At 48.1% G+C, this 21,492-nt stretch overlaps 1 protein-coding gene across 2 annotated transcripts in view; it reads right to left on the reverse strand.

Moving 5' to 3' along the window:
- MIPEP (mitochondrial intermediate peptidase) overlaps positions 1–21,492 on the reverse strand; it is a 119,567-nt gene that overhangs the window by 68,745 nt on the left and 29,330 nt on the right. For both annotated transcript variants that reach the window (XM_008060024.2, XM_008060023.2), the window contains 4 exons: positions 8,887–9,040; positions 7,237–7,314; positions 4,588–4,792; positions 3,333–3,442 (listed from right to left, as the gene is read on the reverse strand). In XM_008060024.2, the coding sequence (XP_008058215.1) occupies positions 3,333–3,442; positions 4,588–4,792; positions 7,237–7,314; positions 8,887–9,040 (547 nt within the window). The remainder of the gene's footprint in view (positions 1–3,332; positions 3,443–4,587; positions 4,793–7,236; positions 7,315–8,886; positions 9,041–21,492) is intronic.

The raw sequence follows: 21,492 nt of genomic DNA on the forward strand, positions 1-21,492 counted from the left end.
AACCAAAAAAAAAAAAAAAAAAAAAAACCAGAAGAGAAACCTGAGTTAACACATGCACCCCCCTCACCACGTTAGACCCTGCACCACCAAGGAACTCCACAAAGCACCCCCACCAGCAGGAAGGCCCTCACCAGATGTGGCCCCTCAGTCTTGAACTTCCCAGGCTCCCTGACTATAAGAAACAGACTCCTTGTCTTTATAAAGTATCCGATTTCAGGTATTCTGTGGAAGCAACAGGAAACAGACAAATACAGCCAGTGAATACAAACAGGCTGTCTACAAGGGCCCCCAATTCCAGAATGAGCAAAACATTAAAAAAAAAAAAAAAAAAAAAAAAGCTGCATCCTAGGAAGGGGTAGGTGACAGGGCTCCTGCTTCCAGAAGTGCAAGCCACCTATGAACCTGGAGCTATCGAAAAGGAGGCAGGCCGCAGGCCAAAGCCTGCACACACCGAGACACGGGAGAGAGGAGGACCTTTCGGGGCCTGGATGCCATGGCTCCGGCCCTGCTGCTGACAGAAGGAGATGGCCGCGGGGGCAACGTGATCGGTTGGGTCTAAAGGCTGAGCTGCCACCCAGCTGCATCCCTCCACACCTGCGGCGCTCATTTTAAGATAAATCTGCAATAAATCCGCTTCAGCTTTGCTGCTGCAGCTTGTCGAGACACTTGAATCTCACGCAAGCGCCCCTGGCACCTGGGATCCGCACAGCTGGGGCTCCTGCAGATCTGATAAGCATACTTCTCATTCCTCCAGCAACAAACTCCCTTAGGAGCTAGTACATCACAGAGGGCTGTCCTGTAGCTGAGAGCGCTCTGGAATGTATCTCAGGATGTTAAAAACAATCCTTTCCTGAAATGCAGCAGGATAGGAAATTAAGCATAAACACGCAACCCTGTTCTTTTTCCTTATGGGCTTACATGTCACTTATTTACAAAGACTAGGATTTAGGGAATCAACTCCTTATCCTTAAGGTTAGGGTTGCCCTTAAAATGAAAAAAAAAAAAAATCAAGCCACTTGGTGCCTTAATGAGGAACGAGAGGAGACAGGCCCCAGGGAGGCGGGAAGGGCTCAGTCTCTGCCTGGGGCACAAGTCCCACCCTCCACATCACAAGATCACTCTGAATTCTGGAGAGGCTGCGCAGGCAAGGCCCTGGGGGCACTGAGTCCAAAACCTGGATGAATTCAAGGCAGCTGGCTTAGTGCCTCTTCCTGTCTCGTGTCCTGGAGCCTCTTGGGGCTCCTGCTTTCTTGCAGTTAGTGTGACCGTGGCTCCTCTTCCTGAAGAGTTGAGCAGGACTCAGGCATGGGGCATCCCTCTGCCAGACGCCACATCACCTCTGGACACCAGCTCTTGCCCTGCTTGGCTTGTTTGTTCTGCAGGTAGATGGCAATTTTTTTTTCTAACTGATGTTAGTATCCATGATGAATTTCGGCTCCCGACTGAACTTTTTTTGAAGCACCGCTCTGAAAGGCTCCAGGCCATCTCCCATGGTCACCCCCGCCCCCTGCGCGTGTCCCTCTAGGGCAAGTGCAAAGCAGGCTTGGTGCGGTCCCATCATGCCACCTGCTGTTTTCGGCGCAGTGTCTCACCCTCATCTTCAGCCCCATCTCTCTACCTTTGACTCCCATGTCTGCAGTGTCCACTGGGCTCTGAAATCTCGATGGGTTGTGCCAAGGGCCTCCTAGACAACACTGATATTCACTGGCGCTTTCAACACGAGGGCACAAGTCTTCTCTCTAAGACCTGACCCTCCTCCAGCACCTTCCACTGTGGACACCCATCTGTGATGTTTCCGCTGCCTCATCCCTGACATCCAGCCAGCCCCCAGTGCTTCCGGGCCAGCCTCCTGCCCCGTGGCTATGCTCCCCACCCCACCCTCCTCGAGCGTCTATCTCAGACCTTCTTGCAGGCCCAGAGGTTGAGCAAGGCCACACATCACGAGGAGGCAGGGAAGTTGGAGACGATGGGGCAGAGCCAGTGACAGCAGGGTTGGGAGGAGCAGAAACAGTTCCCGAGAGGAGACATGATGGCAAAGCCTGGGACAAACAACACAGAGAAGAATCCTGGGAGATAGGAGGTGGTGCCAGGACAGTTAGGGCTCCAGGGGGCATAGGCGAGACGGTACAGAGGCTGGGGCAGCTTCTGGGGAGTGGGGTTCCCAAGCCCCCATACACAGCCACGGGCGGGTTATGCTCTTGCCTGGGGGGTGCAAGCCTCCATGACCTTGGCCAAGACCATGCAATTCCAGAGCAATGCTTTGCAAGTGAGTGCACAGGTGGTTAATCGGGTCACAGGCAGGTTGGGTTTGCCATCTAACAACCAAAATGGATCATGATGGAAATTCACCCAGACAGTCACTCAGAAGCTCAGCTGCTATTCTACGGTTGACAATAACAGACAAAATCACATCCAAAAAGAAACCACCAAATAACATAACATGTCTGGAGACATAACCAGAAAGAGTCACAGATAAAGGTGGCTACAGTCCTTTTTCGAACTCTATTCATTCCTTCTTCATTTCCTTAGTGTGTTTTTGTCCTAAGCAGGAGTCTAGGTGTCAGGATGCAATGACAAACACACCCTGCACCAGGAGGACCACCCTGGGGAGAACACCACCACATGCAACTCAGCACAGGCAATCACAGCTCCCAGGGAGAGAAAGGACACGCTTTCCAGTGTTGGCGTAAGTACCACAGTGTGATAACCTACATCTAATTTACTGCCAGGTATCTCACACTTTAAAAATCTTTAAAAACACAATGCACCCTTGAAACCTAAGCCTCAAAATTAAGGCATTTTCAGACTTAGCATCACACAGAGGCTACATATACAGGCAAAATACGGCACTGTAGCTCAGTGTTATGAAACCACAGAAAGGTTCAGGCAAGAGCATGACCATCCAGAAGCTCAGGCTTTGTGATGTGTTTTGATGTGAGTAGCTTGTTTCTTCCTCTGGAAAAGGGGACAAAGTGCCTTCCTCATACACGGTAGTGAGGGCGATGTGGCAGACTGCTGAGCACATCACAAAATGTAGCTGCTTTCCGACACATGTCTCTAGGCTAGGACTAAGAGTCTATCGTCTGGAGAAAGAAAAAATGAAAATTCAGAAAAAATAATAATAAACAGTAGAAGGAAAGGGTGCTGAGAGAGGGTAAAAGTTTCGGAAAGGGAGTAAGAGCCCAGATTCTCCAGCAAGCACAGAAGCCAACCATGGCTGCCCGGAGAACATTAGGCGACACGGAGCTCCTGCCTGCCCAGTCTGATGGTGTCTGGGCACAGAAGCCAACCAATGCCACCTGAAGGATACTATGGCGACACAGAGCTCCTACCTGCCCGGTCTGATAGTGTCTTGCAAACTGGTTTACCACGCGATAATCATTGGCGAAGTACTCCATCAGGATAGAGGGCACCTCGGCAAAATCAGTGGGACACCTGGTCCCTGAGATGGGGGAGGAGAAAAGGAGAAAAGTTGGCATAATCAACTCAACATACGTATCTTACTTTTTACATACCTTTAAAACTTTTATTTGTACTTCTGATGAACTACGATAAGCTTTAATTCATTAAATCAATATTTAACTTCTATAAAATTATTGTACATATTTGCAGAAAAGTTTATTATAATCCTATATATTTTCCTTTATATCAAAAGTAAAACAAAATATTTGCACAGCTGCTAAAACGCCTTATAAAGCAATGGCTCACACCCTCTACAAACAAACCAACCTGTCTTCAGCCATGCTGGCTACACATGAAACACAAGTTAAAACATTTTTTAAAATTAATTTAGCATTCGTACTTAATTCCCTGAATTCCATTACCTAATGCCTCTAATCCTTCCTTTGTTTTACAAGTACTTTATTTTATCCACTTATTGCTTTTTGTAACAAAGTCAATCTTCAGTCAGAAAAAGCAATAGTTTAAACTCAGTTACTTAAAGCAACAAATCCCGTAAGGACTTTTGGTGACATTTTAAGATTCTGCTTCACCCACCTACAGTCTTTTCGAGTACCTTCTCCTTGCCCTAAAACTGTGTGTGCAATTCATAAACCCCAGATGCCAGCAGTGCACCAGCTGGCTGAAAGCTGACCACATATGATGGTGAGCTTAACACTCAGAGACAGACCCCTGAGAGAAACGTCCGTGAAGTGGTCAAACGTGACCACAGATCAGCACAACAACTACAACACAGAACAATAATTTTAATCAGGGAAAAGTATAAGAAAAATGTTCTTTACTGTACTGCGGTACTTTAAACCTGCTGGCAGATTTTGGATGGAAAGAGGCAACATTCATTTACTTATTCACTTACTAACTCTATGCTAGGCACTAAGGCGACGTGTGTTTATTCACATACACGTACAGCCACAAACTTAAATCCCTCGTCAAACACTACAACGCAGGAGACAGACAGACGGACTGTGTTCGGGGCACAGCTGTCAGCAAGGACTAGGGTCAGGCTGCAGACACGAGACAGGTGACCTGGAGCCCAGGGCCACATAACATGATGACACCATGAGGCTTTCCCATTTCAGAAAACACGTGTTAAAGGACCCGCTAGTCAGAGGCCTCCTGGCGGCTCACCGGTGACATGCTGGTAGCGAGTCCGGCCCAGCATGGAATGAAGGGCATGCCCCATTTCGTGGAAGAGATTTTCCATCATCCCGGGTGTCAGCAAAGTTGGGGTGCCCCGGGAGGAAGCGGGGAGACTCAGCATAAGCACCACAACCGGGAGCTGGTACTCTCCGCCCTCCTTCAGCCGGCCTCCACGGATTGTGAAGTGACAGTCCTGTGAGCATCGGAAAACACAAAAGGGAAGGGAGCGTTGACAACCGAGCAGCCGACAGGCTTGGCAAACGTAAATCACACCATGGTGTGAGTTCACACTCTAACTTCATTCTGGTCTTATTCTAACTATTTAGGTAGCCACCTTTTCTTGACACTTTTTTCCTGCTAAAATACTAATTTTAAAAAACGCCATACCTGGCGCAGTGGTTCACACCTATAATCCTTGCACTTTGGGAGGCCAAGGTGAGAGGACTGTTTGAGTCCACGGGTTTGAGACCAGCCTGGGCAACTTGGCAAGACCTCATCTCTACAATTAAAAAAAAAAATTAGCTGGGTGTGGTGGTGCTTGCCTTGATTTCCTGGGCTCAGGTGATTCTTCCATCTCAGCCTTCCAAGTAGCAGGAACCACAGGCGTGTACCATTATGCCCAGATAATTCTATGGTTTATTGGAGATACAAGGTCTCACCAAGTTGCTCGGGTTGGTCTTGAACCCCTGGGCTGAGTCAATCCTCTTGCCTCTGCCTCCCAAAGTGCTGGCATCACAGGCATGAGCCACCATGCCTGGCCAGTATTGTATTTTTAAAATATCTTTATGATTATAATAGTCTTGGAGGACTTCTGGATTTGTTGTTTTGTGACCAGCTTGTTTCACTTAGCGCAATGTTATCTGGCTTCATCCATGTTGTATCATTTGTCAGAATTTTTTTCCAGTTACTTGGAAGGCTGAGGCAGAAGGAACACCTGAGCCCAGCAGTTCAAGGTTGCAGTGACCACAAGCGTGCCACTGCACTCCACAGAGTGAGACACCAACTCAAAAAAGCCCCCAAAATGCCAATAATACATTGAACTTATCCTAATCAATTCACTGGTTTGCCCCCAAACCATGCACTGAACTGGTGCATGCCAGACGCTGGTAACGGTCATCAAAAGAGCTTGGAGTCACGCCCTCAAGACGTTCACAGCAAGTGGGATGGGACAGACACCGGTGGCGGGGCAGAGTGCTGACAGTTGTCCTGAGTCCCCGCTGCATTTGGTTAATGAGTGAGGAGGCACTGTCCACGTCCTGTCGTGGGACAGAGGAGGCCACTGGGAGGTGAGGGCTCCAAGCCACCACCGTGAGGCAGGCGATCTGAAGTGACTGGTCTGGAGGACAACCCTGGGGTCCACACACACTTGTCACTCACTCCTCACAACAGCCCTGGGTAGCAAGGTGGGTCACGCTTTTCATGAGAAACTGAAACTGAGTCTTCCGGATGTGAAGTGTCACGTCCAAGGACACCCGCTAGGATGGCTTCATGGGAGACAGAAGCCAGGGTGCCCAAGCACCCAGGGGCATCCCCGCCACCTGGTCAGGTCTCAGAGCCTGAAACGTGGGCTCATCTCCGGGCATTGCCTGCCTGGCTCCCTCGTCAAATCCCACAAGGGCTGCTGTCCAGAATTCACAAGCCTACATCCGTTGAAATGCCTTGGAAAGTGGACTCACCAGTATTCTTGCTGTAACTCATCACCAGAACTCCGGACACTGCCCGTCAAGGGCATGAAGCCGCTGAAGAGCCAGCAGGCAATACGAGCGAAGGAGGGTAGCCTCGCATGTTCCACACATGGAGTCACGCAGTGGCCAGGGAGGCTTCCATATGGATGTGCCTTCTGCCATCTTAAACTAGGTTCACTGTCAAGTGTGGGGAGGAGTCAAGAGCGGGCCCTCCTCGGAATGTTTGCCTTCCAATCCTAGCACTTCCAGCTATGTGATTCCAGGCAACTAACTTAACCTCTCTGGCCTCAGCTTCTTCATAATGTTAGAACCTAGTCAGAAGGCTGCAGTGAACATCAAAAGACTGATGTGAAGAACAAACTCAGCAGTGTACTGGTTGATACAAATAAGGGTCACACAGTGCCAGCTGCCATCGCCATCACTGATACTGTGATCTAGACGAAAGTGACAGATACAGACTGACATGCTGGTTTCCATAACCTTTTCCATTTAAATCCTATCTTAATTTCTTTTTGTTTTTTTGAGTTGGAGTCTCACTCTGTTGCCCAGGCTGGAGTACAGTGAGACACGCTGCTCATGGCCACTGCAGCCTCGACCTACTGGGCTCAGGCGATCCTTCCATCTCAGTCTTCCATGTAGTTGGGACTGCAGGCATGCACCACCACGCCCAGCTAATTTTTTGATTAATTGTAGGGACGAGGTCTCACCAAGTGGCCCAGGCTGGTCTCGAACCCCTAGGCTCAGGAAATTCTCTTGTTTCCACCTCCCAAAGTACTAGGATGGCAGATGTGAGTCACCACGCCTGGCTATCTTAATTTCAAATGTATGTATTTCATAACCATCAATAACAACTTTTAAATACCATGGAAGTGCAAAAAGACATAAAGTTCACATTACTACAAATGAACGGCTGGTCACTTCTAGAAAGCCCAGGCTGCAAAGAAAGGATCACCTGATGTGGTTTGTCTGCTCGCTGAAAAAAGTCACAGTAAATGTAACCCAGCAAGCCCTCCAATTCATGAACGACGGCCTAGAAGAAAAAATAAAGTTTCCTGGTAAAGGAGGTCATCAGAAACTAAACGCAGGAACACATTTCTAGCACAGGGTCTGTATACTGCATGTCCACAGCCTTGAACAGAGACACGGAACTCATTTCTGCAGCCCCAAAATCCTGAGATAGATGTCTCCCCTTCCCCAACTGCTCCCTTTCCCCAACTGCTCCCCCTCACCAGTGACTCTGAGGCAGGAACTCTGTGTCCAGGAATGGAGGTCCTCCTGGTACGGGCTCTTAGTCCCCACAACAGCTCTGCCAGCCACGGCCTCCACAGACACCACAGCTGTGGCAGGGAGTGCAGCTGCACAAATTAAGCAGCAACGTGTTTCCTTCCGATCTTAGAAGACCATGACACCTGCCCCACTAGGTGATGACCCTGGAATCTGTAACAGCCAAAGGAATGCCCACCTGCAGCTGAAAAGCAGGGACATCATTATTTATTGCCTCTCCAAAAAGGGTCAACAGAAGAGGTCCTGCCATGGGGACCACTCACCCACTAGAGGCCCTGCTGTGGGACAGACTCACCCACTATTTTCCATCTTGTCTCCTTGTCTTTTGAGAACCTGGAGATTCCACCAAAGATAACGCCCATGCAAGCACATGTTCACTCATCCAACAAGCAACCACTAAGCACCCACTTGGTGCCAGGCTCTGTTCAGGGGACCCGGGACACAGCAGAGGCCACGCAGGCACACATCACCGCCCGGTGGCCCCATACCATCGTCAGTGACACCTCTCCATCACTTGCATGTTCCGTCAGTCTCCTGGTACCAGCTTTCTTGATAGCATATCTCTCCATTTCCTCACTGTGAACCTTTTGGAAGTTCACAATATTCCTCATGATATTCTGCTGAGTAAATGCAGTGAAAAAATGCCTTCCACCCTGACTGTCCTTTCAACCCTACCACACCTGTACTACATTCATGAAACGTGGCCGAGAAACAATCGGATCGTTTCTATATCTCAAAATATGGTAAAAAAAAAAAAAGTACACAGCATGGTAAGCATGCAAGCAAAAATGAAACAGAACATGAAGCTTTAGCGATACACAAAGGTCAAGAAAGCCTCCAGTCTAAAGAAAAAAACTTAAAATATTCATACCTCAAATAAAGTGGGCCCTACTGGGAGAAGAAGGCTGTCTAGGCTTGAAGTTATTATCGAAGAAGTGAAATAAATCATCATACAGCACGTGAATTAACACCTGATGTAAACAGAAGTTCCTACAACATGGCAGGGGATTGGAAAGAAGAGGTGGCTGACACAACGGGTATAAACCTCACCAAAAGGGACACCCAGCACTAAGGGTGTGTAAGAAGTTATCACAAACACTCCCACAACTGTCACGCACACAGAAGGTACACCTGCCAGGCTTCCATCCAGCTCCCCTGGAAGCTTTTCCAGAGAATCAGCTCTGCTGTCATCACAGGCTTAGAGCCTTTATTCAGTGTCCTCAAGCAGAAGCAGCCATGTGGATATTTGGGGGAAGCAGAACTAAGGCAGGACACACTGCATCACGGAAAGGGTGACTCAAAGCCAGGCAGAGCTCACCAGCTTCCGGACGTCCTCACACCACACCTCTCCCTGCACGGGCTGCTCTGCGTAGAGTGAGATCCCCAGCAGTCGGTTCAGCAGGACATTCAGGCCGTCCATGCAGGCTCCCAGGGAGAAGAACGGGCTGTACAGGCTGGGCTCGATGTTAAACCTGCGGGAAAGAAACGGGTCAAAGGCGCTTTTATCTGAATCTCTGAAGGGAGGTTCAGCTACCTTCTCGTGTAATGTTTAGAATCACAGTAGTGGGAAGGACCCAAACAGAGGGCCTCTCGGAGTGGTTTCAACTTTTCTACAGAAAATGCACCCTGCCTGGCCACACCCAAGCTCCCACCTGCCCGCCTCCACAGCCAGGGATGGTTCGCTACGGCTGGCTCATCTCTGTTACACCAAGGCCTCCCCCTCTGTGGATGTCTCTGTCGCACCTCCACAAGCCCATCCAGAAGATACACTGGAGGAATGACCTTGCTGCAAAGAGGCTGAGATGTTCAAGTTTCTGACAGGTCTTGCCAAACTGTCCTCCCAAAAAGCTGCTTTGATTTACATTGCTACCAGCAGTATGTGAGAAGCCCAGTGACCTCACTCCTGCCGATATAGCTCTGCTGTGTTTCTTTCTTCTTTTCTCTTTTTTTTTTTTTTTTTGAGTCAGGGTCTCACTGTCACCCAGGCTGGAGAGCAGCGGCATGATCACGGTTCACCACAGCTGTTACCTCCTGGGATCAGGCAATCCTTCTGCCTCAGCCTCCCAAGTAGCTTGGACTACAGGCGCACACCACCATGCCCAGCTCATTCTTTTTATTTTTTGTAGAGATAAGGTCTCAGTATGTTGCCCAGGCTGGTCTCAAATCCCTGGCCTCAAGCAATCCTCCTGTCTCGGCCTCTCAAAGTGCTGGAATTAGAGGCGTGGACCACTATGCCTGGTTTTGCTGTTTCTTTGATGCTTCCTTTCTTTCTTTGGCTATGTAGGCTGTATTTTTTTCTTCTTTCTAGTAATTTTATTTTATTTTTATAGTTTACATTTTGGTTCCCAGTGGGGAATCATGTCTACTGACTCCTCTGCTCCCAGCTAGCCCTCCTGATCTGTGCTGCTGCTATGTACAGACATAGACACAGGTGTATGGAAGCTCTCTTGTTAATCTCCCTAGGTACCAGAGAGCAGAACAGAGTGAATGGCCTTGATTTTGCCACCATTTGCTGCATACCCCTAGAAAGCACAGAGTATAGAAGCAGTTGCTATCAGGAGTGAGGAAGAAGAGGAGAGAAATGACAAAATTCTGGCTTTTAGAAGGATTGCTCTGACAGTGGCATCCAGGTCAGAGTCTAAAATGCAAAGACTCATGATTGTACAGCAAGAGAAGGTTCAATACAGCTGAGCATCCCTTCTCTGAAACCCAAAATGCTTGGGATCAGACGAGTCTCAGATTTCAGAGTTTTTTTGGACTTTAGATGTGTGGTGTGTGTGTGTGTGTGTGTGTGTGTGTGTGTGTGTGTGTGTGTGTGTATGTGTGTTTGTGTAGTATCTCAGGAATGGAAGCCAAGTCTAAACATAAAATTCATTTGTGTGCCATCTACACCTTATACACATAGCCTGAAGTTAATTTTATACAACATTTCCAATAATTTTGAACATGAAACAAAGTCTGAATTGCATTTGAACTGCAACCCATCACATGAGGTCAGATGTGGAATGTTCCTCTGGGAGAATCGTGTCGGTACTTGAAAAATTTCAGACTTTGGAGCATTTCAGATTTCATATTAGGGATATCCAACCTGTACTAAACATATGTCCATTTTCCCTTAATTTGGTCTACAAACTGAAAACCATCCCAATCAATTTCCTAATGACACTGACAGCAACTAACAGGGTGAGGGCTCACCATGGCGGGGGCTAAGCCCTTTACATGTGTCTCATTTCATAGCAAAAACAGCCCTGCAGGGGAAGCAGAACACAGAGGCTTCCATAAGGATAAGCAACCTTGACAGGGTCCCAACAGCCACTCAGGAGAGGGGCTGACATTCTCTTCCTTAACTGCCTGGGAGCTGAAACCATCCTGAGGGCGAGTCTTTCTTTAGGCTGAGGTGTTAAAGCAGTTTTTCAAATATTCGTTGCAAGTTAAAGCGAGTGCTACAGCAAGCACCTTAATTATCTCATTCATTCTCAAACACTTTTCCCAAAATGCTTTCAAGAGTGAGAAGGGGAGCTACTGGTCACAGCCGAGATGTTACAGCCTCGAGTTCACCCCTGCAGCTACATGATAGCAAACAAAGACGGACCACCAACTACAGAAGGAAACTCAAGACAGACGGGCACCGTCAAAACTGCAGACATCAGGGATGTCGAGGGGCAGAACGAGTGATGAGTTTGGTGACTGGCAGGTGGGGACGACTTTCACAGACTAGCTGGGTCGACAGCCAGGCGCACAAACAGCGGACAGCAGGTGGGGAGCCCGGGGAAACGACTCTGGGAAAGCTTGGAGGAAGCGATGGGAGGACCACAGTCTCTCCAAGGGTCAGAGAAGGGGGATCTACTGTGTTGTAAGACACGGGATGTCTCAGCAGGAATCATGCAAAGGGGAGGAGCTAACAGGAGGAGGGATGGGTGCTTATAATAAAGTGAGAAAACCAGGGAGGGCCCTAGTGCTGCGAGTTACCCACCACCACCTCACTCAGGGACAGTCATGGTGCCTGGGAGCCACCACCACTTCACTGGGGGATTTTCATGGGGCCTTATCATCTGTAAGCACTTTCACATCAGAAACCTCCCCTATTCCCTAAACAAGTCTGTGAGACAGGTGGATCAAGAACTATTTCCAGAATCGTGGCTAATGTTGCTAGAGGAAAGGGAGGCCCAGAGCGGCGTGTGATGGTCATAGGCGATCTGGAGGAGAAAGAGCCCTGAGGGTGAAGTTAAAATCCTGACTCTGTTTCTCACTGGTTCCATGGTTTCAGCAAGTTATTAGGTTCTTTGGGCCTCAGAAGGAGGGGTGAGGACAGGTATCCTTGTGTTGTTCCAGTTCTTAGGGGAAATGCTTTCAGCTTCCGTAGATTGGCCGTTCTAGGTAGGCACCGTGTCTCACTCTTTCTGTACAGAGGAGTTACCTCACCAGGAAAATGGGAATGCTTTCCAGGCTCCACGAACAATCCCAGAAATGCATACAAAGAAGTTTGCATGGGTCCTGGAGAAAAGTAGGCACCGTGGATGCCAGCCACTCCTACCATGGTCAGCAAGTGACCAGGCCCAGACTAGGCCCAGTGCTTTTGTTGCCATTCCAGTTTCCTTCCCTCCTCCAAGCTGCCACTGCCTCGAAAAGAAATGCACACCATCAGGAGCTGGAGCCAGTGCAGGAAATATTCACCCGTCACCTACCCTGTGCCTGATAATTGCTCAGTACAGAAAGAGTGAGACACTGTACCTACCAAGAACAGTCAATCTACAGAAGCTGAAAGCATTTCCCCTAAGAACTGGAACAACACAAGGATACCTGTTCTCACCCCTCCTACTTAACATAGCACTGGAAGTCCCAGCCAGAGCAACCAGGCAGGAGAGGGAAATCAGGGGTACCCAAATAGGGAAACAGGAAGTTGAGTTCTCCCTCTGCAGATGATAGGATTCGATACTTGGAAAACCCTAGGGAGTCTGTCAGAAGCCTCCTCATATTGAAAAATGACTTCAGTAAAGTCTTGGGATACACAATCAATACGCAAAAAACAGTTGTATTTCTATACACCAACAACAAGCAGGCTGAGAGTCAAATAAAAAACATAATCCTGTTCATCACAACAGCCACACACACAAAATAAAACACCTCGACTTCCATTTCACCAAAGAAGCAAAAGATATTTACAATAAGAACTACAGAACTCTGCTCAAAGAAATCAAGATGACACAAACAAATGGAAGAACATCCTATGCTCATGGATTGGAAAATTAATATCAAAATGTCCATCCTACCCAAGGCAATCCACAGATTCAATGCAATCCCTATCAAACTACCAGCATTATTTTTCACAGACCTAGAAAAGACAATACAAAAACTCATATGGAAGCAAAAAGCCTGAACAACTAAAGCAATCCTCAGCAAAAAGAACAAAGCTGGAGGAATCACACTGCCAGATCTCAAACTTTACTATAAGGCTACAGTAACCAAGGCATGATACTGTACAAAAATAGACACACCGGACCAATGGAACAGGACAGAGTCTGGAAATAAGTCCTGGACCTTCAACCAACTCATCCTCGACAGAATTCATAAAAACAAACATCAGGGAAAGGAAACTATTTAGCAAATGGTGCTAGGAAAACTAGCTGACCACATGCAAAAGAATAAAACTGGATCGGCTGGGCTCGGTGGCTCAGCCTGTAATCCCGCGCTTTGGGAGGCCGAGGTGAGTGGACTGCCTGAGCCCGCGGGTTTGAGACCCGCCTGTGCAACTTGGCAAGACCTCATCTCTACAATAAATCAAAAAATTAGCCGGGCATGGTAGCGCACGCCTGTAGTTCCAGCTACTTGGAAGACTGAGGCGGAAGGATCGCCAGAGCCCAGCAGGTTGAGGCTGCAGTGGCCGGGAGCATGCCACTGCACTCCAGTCTGGGCGACAGAGTGAGACTCCAACTCAAAAAAAACCAAAAACAAAAAACTGGATGCCTGCCTATCACTATATACAAATGTTAACTCAAAATAGTTCAAGGACTGAAATGTGAAACGTCAAACTACAAGAATCTTAGAACACTTAGGGAACACCCTCCCGGCATTTGAGTAGGAGAAGAATTCATGGCTGAGTCATCAAAAGCAAATGCAGCAAAAGTTAAAAGGGACAGGTGGGACCACATCAAGCTAAAAGTTTTTGCACAGCAAAAGAAACCATAAAGAAAGTAAAGAGACAACCTACAGAAAGGGAGAAAATATTTGCAAACTATGCATCTGACAAAGGCCTAACACCCAGAATCTACAAGGAACTGAAACAAATTGACTAGAAAGAGCAAACAACCCCATTAAAAAGTGGGCAAAGGACATGAACAGACACCTCTCAAAGGAAGATATTAGAGCAGCCAACAGACACATGAAGAAACACTCAGCCTCACTAATCATCAGAGAATTGCAAAGCAAAAGTACAATGAGATACCAACTTAATGCCAGTAAGGATGGCTCTCATTAAAAAGTCAAAAAATGGGCAACTCCCTCAAGTCCCCTCCCACTGTGGGTGCTTTTCTGTCCTCTCAATAAATACTGCTTTCCAAAAAAAAAAAAGTCAAATCAAAAAGCAAAGGGTACTGGAGTAGCTGCAGAAGAAAGGGAACACTCCTACAATGTTGGTGGGAACATAAGCTAGTTCAACTTTTGTGGAAAGCACTGTGATGTTTTCTTAAAGAACTAAAAACCAGCCAGGTGTGGTGGCTCACACCTATAATCCCAGCATTTTGGGAGGCCGAGGTGAGAGGATTATCTGAGTCCATGTGTTCGAAGTCAGCCTGGACAACTTGATGAGACCTCCTCTCTACAATAAATTAAAAACAAAAAAATTAGCCAGGCATGGTGATGCATGCCTGTAGTTCCAGCTATTTACTTGGAAGGTTGAGGCAGAAGGATCACCTGAGCCCAGCAGGTCGAGGCTGCAGTGGCTGTGAGAGTGCCACTACACTGCAGCCTGGGCAACAGAGTGAGACTCCAATTCAAAAAAAAAAAAAAAAACTAACTAAAAACGGAGCCACCATATGACCCAGGAATCCCACTTCTGGGAATATACCCAGAGGAACATGAATTACTCTAAAAAGACACCTGTACATGTATCATTGCATCACTATTCAAAATAGCAAAAACATGGACCCAATCCAGATGCCCATCAAAGTGAACTGGTCAAAGGAGATGTGGTCCACATACACGATGGAATACCATGCAACCATAAAGAAGAACAAAATCATGTGCATTGCAGCAACGTGGATGCAGCTGAAGACCATCAGTCCAAGTGAACTGTCACAGAAACGAAAAACTGAAACCCGCATGTTTGCACTCATAAGTGGGCCCTAACCCTTGGGCACATGGGCACAAAGGTGGGAACAACAGGAGCTGGGCACTGCTGAAAGAGTGAAGGGGGATGAGGGGCACACACGCACCCACTGAACACCAGGTCTGCTACAGGGGAAGTGGGGGAGAGGGTTCAGGAGCCCAAGCTTCACCTGCCTGCAGTTTACTTAGGTAGCAAATCCTTGAGGACCCCCGCCTCTAAAATAAGTAAGTAACAGGTCCTCAAAAAAGACTTGTCCGAACAAAGATACAACTTGAACACCTTGAGCAGTAAAATAAATAACAAATGTAAAAAAAGCCCAGTTAATCCAAGTAACCAAGGCCACAGGGGCAGTTTAGCCAGCAGTGGCCAACACCTCCTGCAGATGGGGGCAGGGGGAACGGAGGGGGCAGAGGGAGCTACAGAGAAGAGGCCGCATCTGGGAGTCCCTGGAGAGACAAGACACCGCAGGAGGGGAGGGCAACTGGTGTGGAGAAAGAGCAGGCGTGTGGATGTCAGGAAAGGGGGCAGGTGAGCTGCAGGGCCGGCATTGCCGGGGTCCTCACTAGGACACTTCGCCACCCAGTGTCCCCTCGACCTGCTCTCAGAAACTCACCAGCCGGTGTCTCCTCGACCCCCACTCAGTCTCTCTCCAGCCAGTGTCCCCTAGATCCCACCCAGCCACTCACCAGTGTCCCCTGGATCCTCACTCAGCCACTCCACTGAGGAAGAGGGCCCTGCCCACACACCCCAGCCCCGGGGGCTGACCAGGCAAAGGTACATCCCTTCCACAGAGCAGGCCAGTTGCAGAGACCGTGTCTCGGCTGCTGCATGGGAGCAGCCCCACGTGACCTGCCACTGGGAGGCGCCCGTCTGCTCTGCCCAGCCCACGCCTTCCATACAACGTGACAGGAAACACATGGGGGGTGGCTCGGTGGTCCTGCAAAAGTGACCTCACCACCACTCAGAAGTCCACAGAAGGCACGCCAGGCCCAGTATCCGCTGTCCTTGCCTCCACAGAGCATCAGGGTCAGGTCACCAGTGGATACCCAGCCGTGGTATCTCCATCCACAACCTCCCTCCCGAGCAGATGTTACACATCAGAGCCTTTCTCCTACCACCCAGAGCCCGGGATGGTGGAAAAAGGCAACATGTACACCCTCCTATAGCCCGTTAGCACCAACGCGGACACAGCAGGACAGAAGCAGTAAAATAAATAACAAATGTAACCTATCATTTTCAACATGGTAAAATGGTGTGAATAGATTAGATCTTTTTCATTAAGAACAATGGCATTCAGCAATATGTCAAAGTCCTCATCAGCAATGCAAATTATGACTGAAATAAGCACAGAACTCTCAGTCAGGAAGAGATTTTCAACTGAATAATTCATCATTCACTGCAATTTCAGTTTTAAAAAAATCATTGTATTGTGGTAGCTATAAGGCACACTTATAATGAGTCAGACTTATAATCCCACCTCTAGTGCACCTGGAATTAAGGTAAAGAAAGAACTTGGATAATATTTCCAAACATCTTGCCATTGAACTTAATGAAAACATAGCACACAACTCAGTGCAGTCAGTAACTCGGGCTTGAAATGCAGGTAAACACAGGCGCCAGCCTCACCTTCCACTTAGTAAGTATGGAAAAAACATTTGCACCAAGGGCCAAGCACCCGCCAGGCCCCCACGGATGGACAGGGAACCCACCCAGGGCACATGGGGGTGAAAAAGCCGCACTTGCAAGATCAGACTATGTAACAACTGTCAGGGGAGCCCAGACTGCATCAGAAGAGAATGACACAGAATGCTCTGGCATCAGGAATGGCTGTCTAAGCATGCTCCGGATGTGACAGTCGATGACACTGGGAAACGTTTAGCTGCAAGAGTCACTGCTTTATCTGGTTTAGGAAAGACGGCAGTGGACTGACGGACAGCACTAAGACCCGCCTGCCCCTCAGCAATTATGTGGGGCTGAAAACAGAGATCACCTCTCCCTTCCCAGCTTATAAAGAATTCCCCCATTGCCGCATCGGGTCTGTCTTGACCTCTGAAGCCAGCCGCGAGAACATTGCTCCTGCCAAGGGTCCTGGAAACCAAAGAAGAACTTTCCATAACGGTGCAAGCTAGCCACACAGCTCCCTGGAAGTTAACAGAAATCAAAACTAAACTTAACAAGCTCGCACGTTCTGTCATCACCCAGAGCTCAGGAAAGCAAGGCAGGGGGTCTGGCCTCAGAAGAGAGGGTAACCCCACACCACCCAGAGCACAAAGGACAGGCAGAACGCTTGCCAGGCACCGAAGACACAAATGAGCACAGCATGGGGACCCACCTCTCATTCCGCTTCTTAAACTGTATCAAATCGGAACACCAAATAGCCACATCTAAAATAGCACAGTAAGACAGAACCTCCCGAAACAGTGCAGATGTTCAGGTGTTCAGGTCAGTCCTGAATGGGGGGTGGGGGGAGCCTGGCATAAGGAACAGCAGAACAGCAGAAAGGAGAAGGCAAGTGTGCCCCAGAGCCTTGGAAAGGAACGGTGAACAGAGAGTGGCAGGCAGCATGCACCTTCGGGGCTTTCCCAGCCCTGGCAGAGTCACCAGCCAGCCACAGGCCCCATCCTCAGATGCCCCCGGGCGGGGCCACTGGCTCAGATAACTCACCAGACCCTCCTGCCCTGCAGTGATTCAACAACTGGTTCTCAAACTCAGTGGGGACTAAACACACAGGTTTTCATCCTGAACCCCACTGAACACCCTCCCAGAAGGCTGCAATGGAAATCAAGGTATTGAAACTTTTCAGTGTATCTGGTCAAGTCGTGACAAATTTGGCACTGCCCCAAAAATGACTGTGGTAGATGAAGACACATTGAATCAGTGGAATGTGTAAATTCATAATGACACTTTAAAAAGAAAAAGTCAAAATATACCCATTTGTCACCAGTTCAGAAAACTACTCTAATACTTCATTTTAAAAATTGGTAATTAAAAAGTTGACTGGGTCAGACCAGGACCATCCATGGGTGATACAGCCACTGGGTGAGCACTGGGTGGGAACTGGGTACTGCTATGTTGCTGGGAACACCACACAGACCCCTTTCTGGCCGAGTGCGGAAACCCCACCCAGACTGCAGAGGTCATGTCGGCATCGGTCCACCTAGGGCCCATCCAGGACCGCCACTTCCCACACTGGGTAGCAGGTTCTTCCCGCCTTCTGATGTGATGGACACACATCTACACCACCATCTACTAGCATCTGTGCCAAGAACGGGAAGCATTTAACACCAAGTCTTCAATGTAGCATCCGGTTCACAGGAACGCTGGGAAGGCAGAAGCCAGGGAAGCAACACCACAAGGAGGCACCAGGCGCATCCAGGAGGCTGGAAATGCTGTGAGACACATGGCCTGGCCTCTTCAACAACCGCCGTGTGTAATAAAAATATGGGGGTGGCAGGGCAGGAGGGGTGGGGTGCGGCTCTGGAGTCAAGAGACTTAGGGGACAGAAAAGTCGGCAATGTGCCAGGTCCCATTGGGTTCCTCCTCCAGCCAGCTGCCTGGGAGAAACACCAGCTGACACCAAGAAAATACACATGCAGATGGGGTTTCAGATGATGCCAACAAACTGCACAGATTTTTACCAGGTAACGATGATGCTGGGGTTTCGTGAGAAGATGCTCCTGCTTTTAGATACATAATAACTATATAAGAGTGAGGGGCAGGGGGCCAAGGTTTCTACAAGCGCAGGCGTGTGCCACATAAAGCTTCTCCCAACGAGGGGCCACATGGACTGTGGTGGTCCCATGAAATGATAACAGAGCTGCAAAAATTCCTGTCATCTCGGGACATCCTAGTTGTTGCAAGGTCGAAGCACAAAGCCTGACTCCCCTACCGGTAGAGCTGCCATGTGGGTAAGAGCCTGCCCATACAATTATGTACAGCACATGACACTTGGTAAGAATAACAGACAACTATGTGACTGGCTTACGCACTTACTATACAATACTTTTTACTGTTATCTTAGAGTTTCCTCCTGTTTTTTTAAGGCTAACTGTAAGATAGCCGCAGGCAGGTCCCTGGGGAGGTGCTCCAGAAGGCGTTGTGACCATGGAGATGACAGCCCCATGCGTGTCACTGTCCCTGAAGATCTTCCAGGGGGACAAGACATGGAGATGGAAGACAGGGATACTGATTGTCCCAATCCTGTATGGCCTAGCCCCACAGCTGTGCTTGTATCTTCATTTTTAACAAAAAAGCCTAAGAAGTAAAAAGAAAAATTTTTAATAGAAAAAAGTTTATAGAATAAGTATATACAGAAATATTTGCATTCAGCTATTCTATGTATCTTAAACTAAATGTTATTAGGTAGGGCACAGTGGCTCATGCCTGTCATCCCAGCACTTTGGGAGACGGAGGTGAGAAGACTGCCTGAGTCCACGGGTTCGAGATCTGCCTGGGCAACTTGGCAAGACTTCATCTCTACAATAAATCAAAAAATTAGCCAGGTATGGTGGCACACACCTGTAGTTCTAGCTATTTGGAAGGCTGAGGTGGAAGAATCACCTAAGCCCAACAGGTCAAGGCTGCAGTGGCTGTGAGCATGCCCCAGCACTCTAGCCTGGGCAACAGAGTGAGATTCCAAACCAAAAAAAAAAAAGTTATTAAAAAAGTACCAAAAAGTTTTTTAAAATTAAGAAGTTTATAAAGTAAAAAAGTTACAGTAAGGTGGCCAGGCGCGGTGGCTCAAGCCTGTAATCCTAGCACTTGGGGAGGCCAAAGAGAGAGGATTGCCTGAGCTCAGGGGTTCAAGACCAGCCTGGGCAACTTGGTGAGACCTCTTCTCTACAGTAAATCAAAAAATAAGCTGGGCATGGCAGCACGTGCCAGTAGTTCCAGTTACTTGGAAAGCTGAGGTGGAAGGATCGTCTGAGCCCAGCAGGTTGAGGCTGTGGCGGCCATGAGCGTGCCATGGCACGCCAGCCTGGGCGACAGAGTGAGACTCTGACTCCAAAAAAAAAAAAAAAAAAGGTTAATTTATTATTGAAAAAAATATTTTTCTATAAATTTAGTGTAGCGCAAGTGTCCAGTGATGTCCTGGGCCTTCACGTCCTCCCACCACTCACTCATGGTCTCACCCAGAGCGACTGATGGTCTTTCTGCAAGTTCCACTCATGCTAAGCGCCCTGGACAGGTGTGCCATTTTTATCCTTTATGCTGCCTTTTCACTGTACCTTCTCTAGGTCTAGGTGTGTTTAGGTACACACATACTCACCATCGTGCTGCAGCTGGTGCAGTAGCAGTGTGGTCACATGCTGTGCACGTGTGCAGTCCAGGAGCCACAGGCTAGCCCATGTGGCCCAGGTATGCAGTAGGCTGTCCATCCAGACATGTGTGAGCACGCACTGTGACAGTCACACCAAGATGAAATCGCTTAACACATATTTCTCAGAATGTGTCTCTCTTATTAAGCAATGTGTGACTGTATTTCAGCAAGGAGAAAGGAAAGAAAGGAGGGAGCGAGGAGGGAGAGAGGAAGGGAGGAAAGAAAAACCAAAGAGAAATACAGCAAATATAGCCAGCGATGGGGCAAATGCAGCAAAACCCGGACAATGGAGAACCTAGGGGCAAATCCTGGGGCTGCTCATGCTACTCTTCCTCCCTGTTTACTTTGAAAGTTTTCATAATAAAGGTTGATTCTGAAGCATGTAAAACCACCAAGGTCACTGCACCTATACTAACACATCAAACAGTCCTTCCGTGAGAGCCCAGTGTCCTCTGAAGGGTTTAAAGCACAAGACATCCTTAGTTCAGCACGCTCTTAAGACTTGAAAAATATTATCTTAGCAGGGAACAGGTAATCCTGAATTCCAATGATAGCGTGAAGTAGCACCATAATAAATGAGATATGACTTGCTGAAACTTGCTACTTGCAGAATATTGTCCCCAAAACACTAAAAACAATACAGAAACGCCAGAAGGTCACCTTCACCAACTTTAAAACAATGGCCTCTGGGCTGAGCTGGATCATTCTCCGTGAACACGCCTTAACACTGTTTTGATTTTCTGAGCTACGTGCATATATACTACCCAATCAAAAATACAGTTTAATTTCAGATAAAATAATTTCATATATTTTTTATATTGAATTAACTTTACTCTTCCATGGAGAATCTTACACCAAAACTTTAAAAAAAGACAAAATGCCCTGTCTGAAGATTTGCGACAGCTATTCAGCCCCCTATGGTGTTTCCCGGATTGGCCTCTGCGCTGTAAAACTTGGTCATTTCCTCTCCTGCTCCTAAGCAGGTTCTTGCTTTTCTTTAGGCGGACATTGGAGACTTGAAATAAATCTGAAATCCTGAGCATAAAAGCAAAAGAAAGTCCCCAGGGTTTACATGAAGAAAAGCCAAGCCAAGGAAAGCCCTCCTAGTTTCATGTTGTGTCAACCACATGCTGAAGTCTTGCTTGTCGGTGACGCATTGATGAGAACTCGGAAGTCCCACTCTGCTCCACTTGCCTATCTCAAACCCCCTTCCTCTCCTCACCCACTCCCTGTGCTTCTCAGCCCTCTCCTATCAATCAAGACTACTGAAACCTCGAACC

The sequence above is a fragment of the Carlito syrichta genome, unplaced genomic scaffold (assembly GCF_000164805.1).
Source record: "Carlito syrichta isolate Samal-C Ts95f unplaced genomic scaffold, Tarsius_syrichta-2.0.1 Scaffold304477, whole genome shotgun sequence".
NCBI classification, from domain to species: Eukaryota; Metazoa; Chordata; class Mammalia; order Primates; family Tarsiidae; genus Carlito; species Carlito syrichta.